Genomic DNA, 12,828 nt, shown 5'->3' on the forward strand with positions numbered 1-12,828 from the left:
AGATTCGTGAGCCCACTCACTTCCGCTGTCACCCTGTCCGCGGTACTTTGTTATGGCAACCCTCAGAGATTCCCGCGGCCAGGTGTATAAAACACAACGGCCCCACAGCACACACGCCTGAATTCCACTCCAACCATAAAGTTAACAATTAGTTCCTGACTACCAGATCAGGAATCTGTATGTCAAGTTTCCTAAGAAATAAGCAATTATGGCTTTCTGTCACTGCACATTTTATTTATCTCAGCTAGATATTTGCTAATAGAAAAATACAGTGGCCAGGCAGAAAGTTGAGGCCATGCAACCCTTACTGTAGAGAACCTCCAGCCCCCTGGGCTGCTTCTACTCGTCCAGCCTTCCAAACGCTCTAAGGCTTTAAACAGTTTAAGATATTCCCACATGGAAAGGACTCTGCAACATTTACAGTCTGCAGAGACACCGGGCCGAGAGCTCAGTATCTGTACTTTGTGGAGTAGTCCTTTGGAGACACGACCAGACCACGACCTTTGCGGGCACCTCGGTACACGGTCTCGATTATGTCTATCATTTCCTGTTTGTCTTCCATGGCCCAGTTGATCTTGTTGTTGTTGCCAGTACCCAGGTCAATCATGATGTGCTTATTCCTGCAAAGAGGAAACAGGGGACGGTCAATGCTCACAAAAATCCTCCTAAAAAAGAGTTCCACCAAGAAGATGCCTTCTGTTTTACACCTTTACAAACTCTTGTTAAACATCACTGAAGACAAGAACACACAGTCAAGAGGATCTACTGTGATTTAGGAGAAGATGAAAACCCAACTGCTCGTGTGGAAGCACACGGCTTGCACAGGAGACCAGCTCTCTCTTGGCTTCTCCGTTTCCTTAGGACAAATATCCCACAGGGTAGTCAAAAGCTCAAAGGACACAGTTTTGGTCACTTGGACCCAGACGGTTGTACTAATTTACTCAGGAAACACAATGGATGAGTTTTTCATGATGCTCTTGTGAGCATTTAGTGTACATTTTATTAAAAGCCCTACTAATTGTGAAATTTGTATTTTGCATTTCTATGATCGGAGATGTAGACAATCCTTCACAAATTTATTTTTTAAGAGGCTACTTTTAAAAATGAATTTACACGTGCACTTTACAAAAGATATTAACCCTGGTTGTCCCTGGTGCACTAATTTTTTCCAGGTTTGCTGAAGACTGATTAGTTTTCATCAATTTAACTTTTCACTTCTACAAGATCGAAGTGCTCCATCCTGCAGTCTGGTTTGGCCACCTTTTAAACAGAGTGAGCATCCAAAAGGCAAATCTGATGTTCCTTTTCTGCCACAAAATTTCACTTCTAGGATAACGTTCCATGTTCTCACTCTGGCCCAGGAATCTGAGGGTCTGGACCCTGCCCCTCCACCCCCCTGGGAGGGAAACTGGGGGTCTGGACCCTTCCCTCCCACTCCTTCCCCCACAGTCTCCCACCATCACCCAGGAGCCACTCCATGCTCTCTCAGGCTCCTGAAGGAACGCGGCCCAAAGCTCAGGCCCGTGTGCCGGCTCCCTGAAAGGCTCAAGCTCACCCTAACCTACCCAAGCTGCTGCTTGCTCCTTGCCGCCCTGACTCGGTGTTTGTGTGTCTATAAATACCCATCCTCTGGCACCTGTTTCCCTCTGCTAATTCACTCAGCTGTTCCCAACTGAAGACGTTCTGTGATGGCAGGAACCACGTCCCTGCACTAGACCACAAAACCTGGCAGGACTCAATATACATTTTTGGTGAAAACATTAACTGAAGTCCCGCCACGCCTAGGGTGAGGACTCTGGGTCACAGAAGGAGATGTTCTGTCGTCTTCTCTGAGAGCAGCCTCCGTCCTAAAACACCAGCATGTGCAGACAGCGGGGGTACCGCTCCCCAGAAGGGCTTGGGGAGTTTCGAGGAGCACGACAGAAATGGCCCAGGCTGCCTCCAAGGGCCTGTTAGGAGAAACGGCCTTGGAGAGCACGGCTGGTGCCAGCTCCGCAGGAAGGGAGGAACTCGCGCTGTCGGCGATGGGGGAAAGGGACCTGTTACCCAGCAGGACATCGTGACAGCACCCTGCGGTTCTGCGGGCAGAGCACATCATGACTGATGCACTTGGATATTCAGCTGAAGAAATACCAAGCAAAGTCTTGAAGGTGCCGCCTGGTTTCTCCCTGCTTACAGTGAAAGGAGACAGACAACCTGGTGTAAGAGCGGTGAACAAAGAAAGACGGCAGAAGATGCTGAAATCCAGAAATGGCTGCAGAGTAGCAAGTGCAGAGAGAAGCCAGCCACACGACCTTCTGCTGAAGCCCAGATACACTGTCACAAGAGAGGGAGGTGTGCCTCATGGATCTTCCCGACACCCAGGCCAGGGGCTGCAAGGGACAGAGGGTGCGGTGACAGGAGACGACAGAGGACAGAACCCGACGTGCTGCTGGCTGAAGGAGGCTGGGAAATGGCCCAGTTGCAAATGCCTTTCATGAGAAGGGGAGGGAGGTCCGGGAAGCACCCGCCCAGGGCTGGGGTGTCGGCCCCCTTCCTCCTCACGTCCCCTTGGGAAACCAGACCTGTTTCCTACGCTGTCCCACACTGTGCTGGGAGGGCTGGGGCCACAGCAGGCGGTGTCCAGGAGCCTAAGAAGCCCTGTCCACACCTGATTCTGCATATGGGAAGGATGGGAGTCTTCGGAGCCAGAGGGCAGACTGCGGTAGGCAAAGTCCTACATGACACCCTGTGAATTTCCTGCCACAAGCCTGGGACTGTGATGTGAGGACCACCAAGGCTGTGACCAGTGACGTTACACACAGATGTCCCGGAAGTTACTCATCAACTGGCATTAAAATAAGGAGCTAATCCTGGATTATCTGGATGAATCTATTCCAGTCACAGCCCTTTAAAAGCAGAACAGGAAATTGCAGACTGTCCAGGCTTCCGAGGCGGAAGGGCCTCCAGGAGCAAGGAGGGGCCCCGGCGTACAGCCAGCAAGAGGCCAGAGACCTCGGACCCAGGACCAAGGAATTGGATTCAGCCAACAACCAAGTGGCTTCTTCCCAGGCTCACAGTCCAGGTAAGGCCCAGCTGGTGATTCTGACTTGCTGAGACCGGAGCGGGGCCCCGCTGAGCCTGCCCGCACCCTCACTGAGAGCACTGAGCTTGTAACTGGTGGTGGTGTAGCTACTGGATTTGTGCTTGTTTGTTACACCGAGTATAAAGCTAATACACGCCCTATACAATCCACCCAAACGTCCCTAACCAGGTAGGGAGCTCCACTTTCGGAGTATGGTCTAATGCTTAATACTGCCATTTACCAACTTTTGTATTAACAATAAACAGTAAGAGATTTTGGCAAAACATCAAATGGTGACTTCTTTCTAAACTGAATCTCCACAACAGAACTTTTTTAAAAAAATTCATGATGGGGCGCCTAGGTGGCTCAGTCGGTTGGGGATATGACTTCGGCTCAGGTCATGATCTCACGGTTCGTGGGTTCGAGCCCTGCGTCGGGCTCTGTGCTGACAGCTCAGAGCCTGGCGCCTGCTTCAGATTCTGTGTCTCCCTCTCTCTCTGACCCTCCCCTGCTCACACACTCTCTCTCTCTCTCTCTCAAAAATAAATAAAACATTTAAAAATTTTTAAAAAATAAAAAATTCACGATGTTACTTGACTTTATTACATAAACACCGTCAAATATGAAGATCTCCTGATTACATCAGACTTCCAAACCAACAATATTCACCTGAAATGACAGGTTTAAAGAGAGCATACCTGAAGAAAAACATGACGGTGCACGGATCATATAACTCATACATCTTGTTGAAGTCAGGCACTTCTGTGATATCCACAAGATAGATAACTGCAAAATTTTTCACCTAGAAGAGATTGAAACAACCTTGTACAACAACACACCATGTTTTTATTCTACAAAAGCATATTAAAAACAGAAACAAGAACTTGTGTAGAAGAGGACAGTTTTCAAACCAGCTCCCCAATATTCTTTCCCAGCAAAGCTAATACACAGGGAGACAATGCAACACATTCAGGACCCTGACAACTGGCTGTTTACACCTCGTTTTGCCATTTTCAGAATAGCAAGTTCTGAGAGCCCACAGAAAATCTCCACAGTGGGCTATTCACGCTGATACAGTAATAACCTATCTGAACTTTCCCAGATTTGTACTTCTACGAATACTTAATTGCACGCAGTAAACAAGTGCTTTAAAACACGCTGCGAGAATCCGCCACACACATCCCTCGTTGATTCAGGTGTGCACGCTTGCCGGTACTAAGACTGGTAGTCCAAATAATGCTGTTTCTAACCAATATTCTTTCATTTTTTCTCTAACTGCAAGTTCACCATAGCAGATTTAGAAAACTCTGAAAACTGTAAATAAGATAGAACACCAGAATTGCTACAAATGTATTTTTATTTTTTAATGTTTATTATTGAGAGAGAGAGAGAAAGAGAGAGAGAGAACAAGTCGGGGAGGAGCAGAGAAACAGGGAGACAGAAATCTGAGGCAGGCTCCAGGCTCTGAGCTGTCAGCACGGAGACCATCATGGGGTGTGAACCCACGAACCGGGAGATCATGACTTGAGCCGAAGTTGGATGCTCAATGGACTGAGTCACCTAGGTGCCCTACAAATATATTTTTATTGAACCCTTTCCCATTTTTTCTAGTATATACACACACATATAAATCTGTTTATACTGTTTTGATAAAATGTGATCACACCATATGTATTTTATATCCTGCATTAACTATGAGCATTCTCTTATACAAATTATATACTTTCCCAAAGGATAATTTTCAGGGCTACGTAATACTTCATCAAACAACTATGTCATTAGTTTACCTTCTTCTATTATTTTCTGATTTTTCCTGAAAATAATTCATATTTTTCATTAATACTAATTATTCACCTGTGAACATTCTTATCCTTAAATCTGAGTACATATTTCATTATTTCCAAAGAAAAAATTTCCAAAATAAAATCTCTACAACAAAGGATATAACTTAACGGCCCTTATAGGGGTGTCTCGGTGGCTCAGTTGGTAGAGCATCTGACTCTTGATTTCAGCTCAGGTCATGATCTCATGGTTCATGTGTTCAGGGTGATAATGTGGAGCCTCCTTAGGATTCTCTCTCTCTCTCTCTCTCTCTCTCTCTCTCTCTCAAAATAAACAAACAGAGCAAGATGGCGCAGCGCTGAGGTCTGACCAACAGAAGGCAGGTCTCTCAAAGAGCCTAGCTGTGAAAGGAGGGAAGTTACTAAGGGACCTAGGCGTGGAGCTGGGGACTCTCCCGTCACCCCCCGATTCCCTCTTTCCTGGTGACAGAAGAGAAGGCAGCTGTGAAGTCAGGCGCACCACGCACTGTGTGTCCAGATGGCCTCTGTGGAAAGTATTCTTTTCACATCACCACGGCCCTCAGACAGCAGGGATGGGTAAGCATGTGCCTGTAGAGCACATGCCTCTGTAGAGCTTCCCGGCAAAAGTGACCCTGAGTGTCCGTAAGGTGCTGCCTACCCCTACATTTCATGTTATCATTATTCCTTTATTCCTTTCTGCATAACACAACAGAGATACCACACCTTAAAACGATAGATGTCAACGTTATAGTAAAACCAAACACACACACGCATACTTGTCTCCTAAAGCATAAACTGCCAATCCAATGAAAGCCCAAGACGCCTTTCAGATTCAGTGTGAATCATTTAGCCAACTGGCTCCAGTCCCTAGAACCACCACATCTCCCAAGTTAAAGCAGAAATGGACACAAGAAACCACATCCTCTTAAAAGTGATCAAAATACATCACATCTATTTTATACAAGAAGACATTCAATTATCCTAACTCAGTGATATACTTTTCACTATAAATGTTGGTTTTTATAGTGAGACTTTAAGAGCAGGCCCTATTTTCCCTCTGCCTCCAATGATGAGGAAGAAAACTGTAGCTCATTCAGACGTAAAAGAACGAAGTGACACCACAGTACTTAATTCTTTTCTTCCCGTCTATATAAACTACATTACGGTTCTCCAGATAAATTTGAGGCCTCCAAGGCTAGGAACCACATCTGTTCTCTTTACTGATGTGTCCTCAGAGCCAAACAGTACCTGACTCATACACAGGACTAGTAAATGCTTATCGAGTAAACTTTAACCGTAAGCTTGTATTCTGAAATGTGAGAAACACGTTAATGTCACTTAAAATGTGTTTTCGGACAGTGTAAGATTACGTAACCCTGAGTTCAAACACAACTGCCCTCAGATGTCTGGTACTTCTTCCTGACAGGAGGTTTTCAAGCTCCGGCAGCTGAAATACTTGCAGAGGAAGGGCTGGCACATCCCATCTGGGTGCCAGGTGAGGACCACACACAGCACCAAGCGGCCTCCTTCGCAATCTGTGCAACCTGCCCAGCCCTTCCACTTATCAAAGCTTCTCCTACTGTGGGTTACACGAATTCTGTCGCGATGCCTTCCACACAGCCTGAACGATGTTGCCTGAACGTTTCACACCCACTCATGAATCTGTAGTTAACTAAAACCCTATGTATTTTTTATAAAAGTGAAATGAAGCTAGAAGTCTACTTTATTTTCTCCACTTGAAAAATACTCATTTTGGGGCGCCTGGGTGGTTCGCTGGGTTAAGTGTCCAACTCCGGCTCAGGTCACGGCCCTGCCGCTCATGGGCTGGAGCCCGTGCTGGGCGCTGGGCTCTCAGCACTGAGCCTGCTTCAGCTCCTCTGGCTCCCTCTCGCTCTGCTCCTCCCTCGCTCACACTCTCTCAAAAATAAAATACACATAAATAAAAAAACGTTCATTTTTAAAGTATACAGATGGAATGAAAAAACCACTACTGTGTGTCCAGCCCAGTATTTTTAAGCAAACTCTACCCTAAATGTGGGTCTTGAACTCATAACCCTGAGATCAACAGTTGCATGCTGTGCTGACCGAGCCAGCCAGGCGCCCTTCGGTATATAACTTGTTTAAAAAACACGGCTGGAGCACCTGGCTGGCTCAGTCGGCACAGCATGCAACTCTCAATCTTGAGAGTATGGGTTCAAGCCCCATGTGGGGTATACAGACCACCTGAAAGAAAAAAACAAAAACTTGAAAATATAGAACAGTCAAATAAAATCAACAGTATGAGTGTCAAAGTGAAAAGTGTTTCCCTTTCCCCAGACCCACATGTTCGCTTGTGAGGAAATCACAGACTCTCTGCTTCCTCTAGCTGGCATCATTAACAAATACCCACGTTATTTAAAAACCTCTCAGAAGCTCAGTTGGTTAAGCACCCGACTTCAGCTCGGGTCATGATCTCACAGTTCGTGAGTTCGAGCCCCGCGTCGGGCTCTGTGCTGACAGCTCAGAGAAAGTCTGACGCCTACTTTGGATTCAGTGTCTCTGTCTCTCTTTGCCCCTCCCCCACTCATACTCTGTCTCTCAAATAAAATAAAAACATTAAGCAAAAAAAAGATCATTTTTAATAGCCAAATAACATTCCAAATAGTGAAGAGGATGTTCCCAGTTAAAATCCCAACTGTCCATTTCTGAACCTTGACAAATGACCTGCCAGTGCCTACGTCAGGGAGTGGTCATGGGGACCACAGGACAGGTCTGTTTCCTACGTGGCAGCATGACTGGTCTACGTGCTCAAAACCCAGAGGTCACAGTCATCACCATGTTCTCCTGTCGTTAGATGTTGCTGTTGTTTTTGGTTATGGTAGAAATTAAAGCAAAAGTCTTGTGGGGCATAAAACTTTGTCTATTGAAGAGGCAGGTTACTGAGCATAAGGTATGACTATTCTCAAGGCTTTGTGTGCAATGCCAAACTGCCTTCCTAAAGGATATGAGCTTTACATGTACTTTAATACAACTTTCACCACACCACAGAGAACACCTTTTTATCTCTGATATACCGAAGAAACGACAGCACACTATCTCAACGTGTGCATCTCTGAAGTTTACTTAACCATTAGAATTTCCTCTTTTTTAGGTTCTCTGCCCCTCTACCCACAGGGATTATTTATTTATTTTTTAGAAGTCATTTTTTATAATGGTACTTTAAACTTATTTGCGTAAGTCTAGTATATCTAAAATAATAATTTGCCTGCTATGTTTACAGTAATTTCAATCAGCTATTAGACAATATTTTTAAAAAATCAAGAACTCTATGTACAAATTTCATTTCTATTATCAAGTTGTTTCTTAATGTATATATTCTTTTGGTCATCTCTAATAGTAACTATGCCTTCTGATCCTGTTGCCTACACATTTTACAAGCACCCCTCCAGCAAGTCACTGATTAAGCTGTTCAGTAGCCCTTCCACAAGCCACACAAACTGCCTCCGAAAAGTAATGCATGCAAATCAGTAAGACAGAAGGCGGGCACATGACGCCAACCACCATTCCACCCTCCTGTTCGCAGCTCCTCTCCTCCTCCAGCTAAGAACCCACCTAAAATGCTGGAAAAAATCTTCTGGACTGTCAACTGGCACTATGTATTTTAATTAGAACAGTTAATTTTTAGGTTAATTCATGTCAAAGCCATCAAAAAACTGCATGGTAACTTTATTTTCCCAAACTAAGATCTGCCTGATTAGTTCAACAGTAACTCTTAAAAACTCTGTGATGTGAATGGTAATGACACCAAGAACAGTGGCTAAGAATTACTGAATATACTGCTTACTATGTGACAAGATGTGTTCTAGAAGTCTTTTTATATTAATTCTGACCTCATGACTGCCCTCTGGGGTAGGCACTACTATCCCTTTCCTACAGATGACTACAATGAGGCACAGAGACCATTTATTTAAGGCCATACAGGTGGTAAGTAGCAGAAACTAGGTCAGTCCCTACCCTTACTGCCCCTCGTAGCTTGCGGCCAGCTCCAAGGTTCTTATATCCAGAAACACAAATCCATAGCAAACATATACATTTTGTTGGCTCTATGAGATTCCTCACTTGACTGAACACCAACTTCCAGTAGAGTTCAACTCACTTTATGTGATGCCTAAGAATGGTCCCCCTAGGCTGGGGCGCCTGGGTGGCTTAGTCGTTTCAGTGTCTGACTTCGGCTCAGGTCATGATCTCACGGCTCACGGCTCATGGGTTCGAGTCCCGCATTGGGCTCTGTGCTGACAGCTCAGAGCCTGAAGCCTGCTTCAGATTCTGTGTCTCCCTCTTTCTGGCCTCCCCCACTCATGCTCTCTCAAAAATAAACATTAAAAAAAAAAAAAGATGCTCCTCCCTAAAGTCATTTCTAAAATGTTCCATACATATATTTGTCTTATATACAATTTAACGAGAATGTATGATCATTGAAGTTTTGCATATTTTAAACTCTACTTGTTTGGGCTTTTTACCACACAAAAATTAAATGTCCCATTATGGGATTTTGGTAACGGTGAGCCGTGACAAACTCCCTACAAAATGGTAAGACAGCTCAGAGATACACAAAACCTTCTCTCTTTGAAGCTGTGTACAAAATCAGCTGATAAACAGGAAACTTTGTTTATTATCACTCTATCACTCATCTGCAAAATCCTTAAGCACATCTCTTACGTTTTTAGAGCAGCTCCAAACTCCTCCAGCACCAGGTGGGGTCAGGAGGTTGGCAGGGTCAAAGCATCAAGTCAACACACCACATTCCAGAAGAAACAATCTGATCAAGTCCAGCCTAAACAGAGGAACTTTTACTCACTTTAAAACAGCCGGTATCCAAGCAGGGCTCGTAACAAGATGAGGGCATGCCCCACTATTTCTGCAGAGGGAGATTTTTAAATAGAGAGTTAAGTTGTTCTGTATGCTAACATTTTAAATTTCACATAATCCTGTTGAGATTCCCCAAAAAGGGCTTACAGAATTATAAACTCTTATTTTGCTTTTATACCAAGAAAAAAATAAAACAATAATCTTGTGATGCATTTCAAGTTTGCACTTTTTAGTAACTCCACTATAACATTATTTTAAAAGTTTGTTAAAACAGAAATCCAAATTTTTGGACAAAAGAAAAAAATGCCTTAAAAAACAAAGAACTCAAAGGGGGGCCCAATTAAGCCATTCTTATCAATAGGTTCAGTACCTAAGAGTACACCCACCAGGACACGGTGATGCGATCTGTACCTGACACATAACGGACAGAAAGGGGCAAGTAAAGCACAGCTCCTGTAAAAGTCCCTAAAAATCTACGTGAACACAAAACCTGTCTTCGAGTTAAAAGCATTTTGCTGGGTTTCGCTCAGATACGAGGAGCCGAATGAGCCTCACCTGCCTGAGTACCGTCCCCTCGCACGGAGGCAGCAGGTGCCGGACAGCGCCTGGTGCTCAGGCCACGGCTGCGGCGCAGAATCCAGGGCACACACCCCTAGTTACTTCAGGGTCAACAGGGCAATGATCTGTTCCTCAGAAAAGTGCTCTCTGGCAACTCTTCCCCCCACGCGGTAGCTCCTGGTCCTGACTGCCACGGCCGAAGACAGACATGACTCCTGGCACCACCTCATTTATGACTTCTGACCCCGAGTAGGAGGCCCCAGAGACAGAAACCTGCTGCTTTCCTGAGCCCCCAGGCACCTCCTCAAACTCCTCGAGGAAAGGAGCGGAATGGCTGCTAATCACAGCACCCCTATTCGGACCCTGACCTCTGCTGCGTTTTTGAAAGGCGCACTAGAATTCCCAGGGGAGCTGGGCCTGCTTCTGGACCGCACCCCAGTCCAGAAGAATCCGAATCTCTGAGATGCACTCTGGTAAGTATCCCAACTGGCACTCACGATGACTGACTGACGGAATGGTCCCAGCGCTCCCAGCGCCGTCGCCCCGTCTCACTTTGCCTCGTACCAAATAGGAGACAGTGAAAATCAGCAAAGGAAGAAGGTCGGATAGTTTGGGCTTTTTAAACGTTTATTTATTTATTTTTGAGAAAGAGAGACAGAGATAGACAGAGTATGAGCAGGGGAAGGAGAGTGAGGGAGACACAGAATCTGAAGCAGCTCCAGGCTCTGAGCTGTCAGCACAGAGCCCGATGCGGGGCTTGAACCCACGAACCGTGAGATCATGACCTGAGCCAAAGTCAGCCACTCAACTGACTGAACCACCCAGGTGCTCCCAGATAGTTTTGTTTGTTTTTTTTTTTTTAAGTAAAACTATACCCCATGTTGAGCTTGAACTCATGACGCCAAGATCAAGAGTCACATGCTCTACTGAGCCAGCCAGCCGTTCTGAAGGTCAGATAGTTTTTCCTTTCCTAAATACAAAATATATCCTTACATCTATTGTTACCTACTAAAAGGTGTTGTTTTAACCCCTTATCACTGAGAAAGATGAAATGTTAAAAAAAGAAAGAAAATGAATAAATGTTAAAAAAAAAAAAGAAAGATGGCTTCAACGTTTCTATTACTTTCACTCTTTGTTAAAATAACCTCTCAGGACTCTTGAATGCTGAGAACAAACTGAGGACTGAGGGGTGTCGGGGGGGAGGGGAGGAGATGGGCATGGAGGAGGGCACTTGGGATGAGCACTGGGTGTTAAATGGAAACCAACCTGACAATAAACTACAAAAAGACAAAATAATAAAATAACCTCTCAAATTATTTACAGAATATTAATACATTAAAGATTTTATTAACACCCTAACATATTTGTTTTTTGCTTTATTGCTACAAATTAAAGTTATCTTAAAATCACCATGAAGGAGGCGCCTGGTTGGCTCAGTCAGTTAAGAGTCTGACTTGGGCTCAGGTCATGATCTCATGGGCGGGAGCTCTGCGTGGGGCTCTGTGCTGACAGCTTGGAGGCTGGAGCTGCTTCAGATTCTGTGTCTCCTCTCTCTGCCCCTCCCCTGCTCGTGCCGTGTGTGTGTGTGTGTGTGTCAAAAATAAACATAAATTAAAAAAAAAAAATCTCCATGAAGAAATTTAGAAAAGCCCCCAGCCCCCAGTTATACAATAGTGTCTGCACTTCTGCACCAGCAGACAAGACTGACAAGCAGTGTACTAATCCTGCACATCAGGAAAACTAGTTCCAGGAAGCACAATTCTATTTTCTAACACCTTGTGCAACCGGATCACTCTAAGGTACAAATCAAGCGACTTACAAAGAGCGTGGTGGGGCACAGGGGAAAAAGAATAGAAGGAAAGGAACCAGATTAACACGAACGTTCTGCTTTGCAAATACAATAAACAAGGTACCAAAAGGGGATAACCCTTCAAACTGAACTATTTAAGTAAACTCTATGCTCTTGCCAAAGCCCGTGGGCATTTGTTCGGGCCACCATAGGGAAGGAATCATGAATCATTTTTAAGGGGCGCCTGGGTGGCTTAGTCGGTTAAGCGTCCGACTTTCACTCAGGTCCGACTNTTCTCCCAGAGAAATCACAGGGCCTACTCGACAGCGTCAGGGCCAGGGCGTCCACGCCGCCGTGGTGAACGGGCTACACCTCAGGCATGACGGCGAGAGGAAGGGCACCGGGCGGATTCCAGCCGCGCTTCTCACGTCTACCGCCGGCTTGCAGAGCAAAAGCAGCATCGGCCACAGCAGAAGCCGATCCCGGACCGCGGGGGCGCGTGTTACCTTTTCGGCGATACTGTACAGGACCTCGTCCATCTTCATGCAAGTGGGGTCCCAGTCGTGCCCGAACCGGATGACCACCACCCGGTCTTCCTCCGAAAGGATGGCCTGGTCCACCTGCCAGCCGTTGTGCAAGTGCGGGAGCATGTACGACATCTTCAGGGCCGCTCGGGTACCTGCGGGGCAGGAATCCCACGCTCCGGCTCCTCCCCGCCCCACCGCCCCGCCCGCGGCCCTCCTCCCGCCGCGGGGCTGGGCCCAGGG

At 45.8% G+C, this 12,828-nt stretch overlaps 1 protein-coding gene across 2 annotated transcripts; it reads right to left on the bottom strand.

Moving 5' to 3' along the window:
- Positions 1-206: 206 nt before the first annotated feature.
- On the bottom strand, positions 207-12,814 carry TXNL4A (thioredoxin like 4A). Of its 2 annotated transcripts, XM_077752710.1 has the most exons (4): positions 12,568-12,658; positions 9,704-9,763; positions 3,763-3,866; positions 207-620 (listed from the first exon to the last, which is right to left on the bottom strand). In XM_077752710.1, the coding sequence occupies exons 2-4, from the start codon at positions 9,749-9,751 to the stop codon at positions 449-451; spliced, it is 324 nt and encodes a 107-aa protein (XP_077608836.1). In that variant the 5' UTR covers positions 9,752-9,763; positions 12,568-12,658; the 3' UTR covers positions 207-448. The 2 variants fall into 2 exon arrangements, with proteins under 2 accessions (XP_077608836.1, XP_077608835.1); XM_077752709.1 differs by lacking the exon at positions 9,704-9,763 and having other exon boundaries at positions 12,568-12,814.
- Between the last annotated feature and the right edge of the window lie 14 nt (positions 12,815-12,828).

This window comes from Crocuta crocuta, unplaced genomic scaffold (genome assembly GCF_008692635.1).
Source record: "Crocuta crocuta isolate KB4526 unplaced genomic scaffold, BGI_CrCroc_1.0 scaffold101, whole genome shotgun sequence".
NCBI lineage: Eukaryota > Metazoa > Chordata > Mammalia > Carnivora > Hyaenidae > Crocuta > Crocuta crocuta.

Coding starts and splice junctions, on each gene's coding strand:
- TXNL4A (XM_077752709.1), bottom strand. CDS start 12,720: ATGTCGTACATGCTCCCGCACTTGCACAACGGCTGGCAGGTGGACCAG. Junction 3,867..12,567: donor TGTACAGTATCGCCGAAAAG/GTAACACGCGCC, acceptor AATCTCTTCTAG/GTGAAAAATTTTGCAGTTAT. Junction 621..3,762: donor ACCGTCATGTTTTTCTTCAG/GTATGCTCTCTT, acceptor TCCTCTTTGCAG/GAATAAGCACATCATGATTG.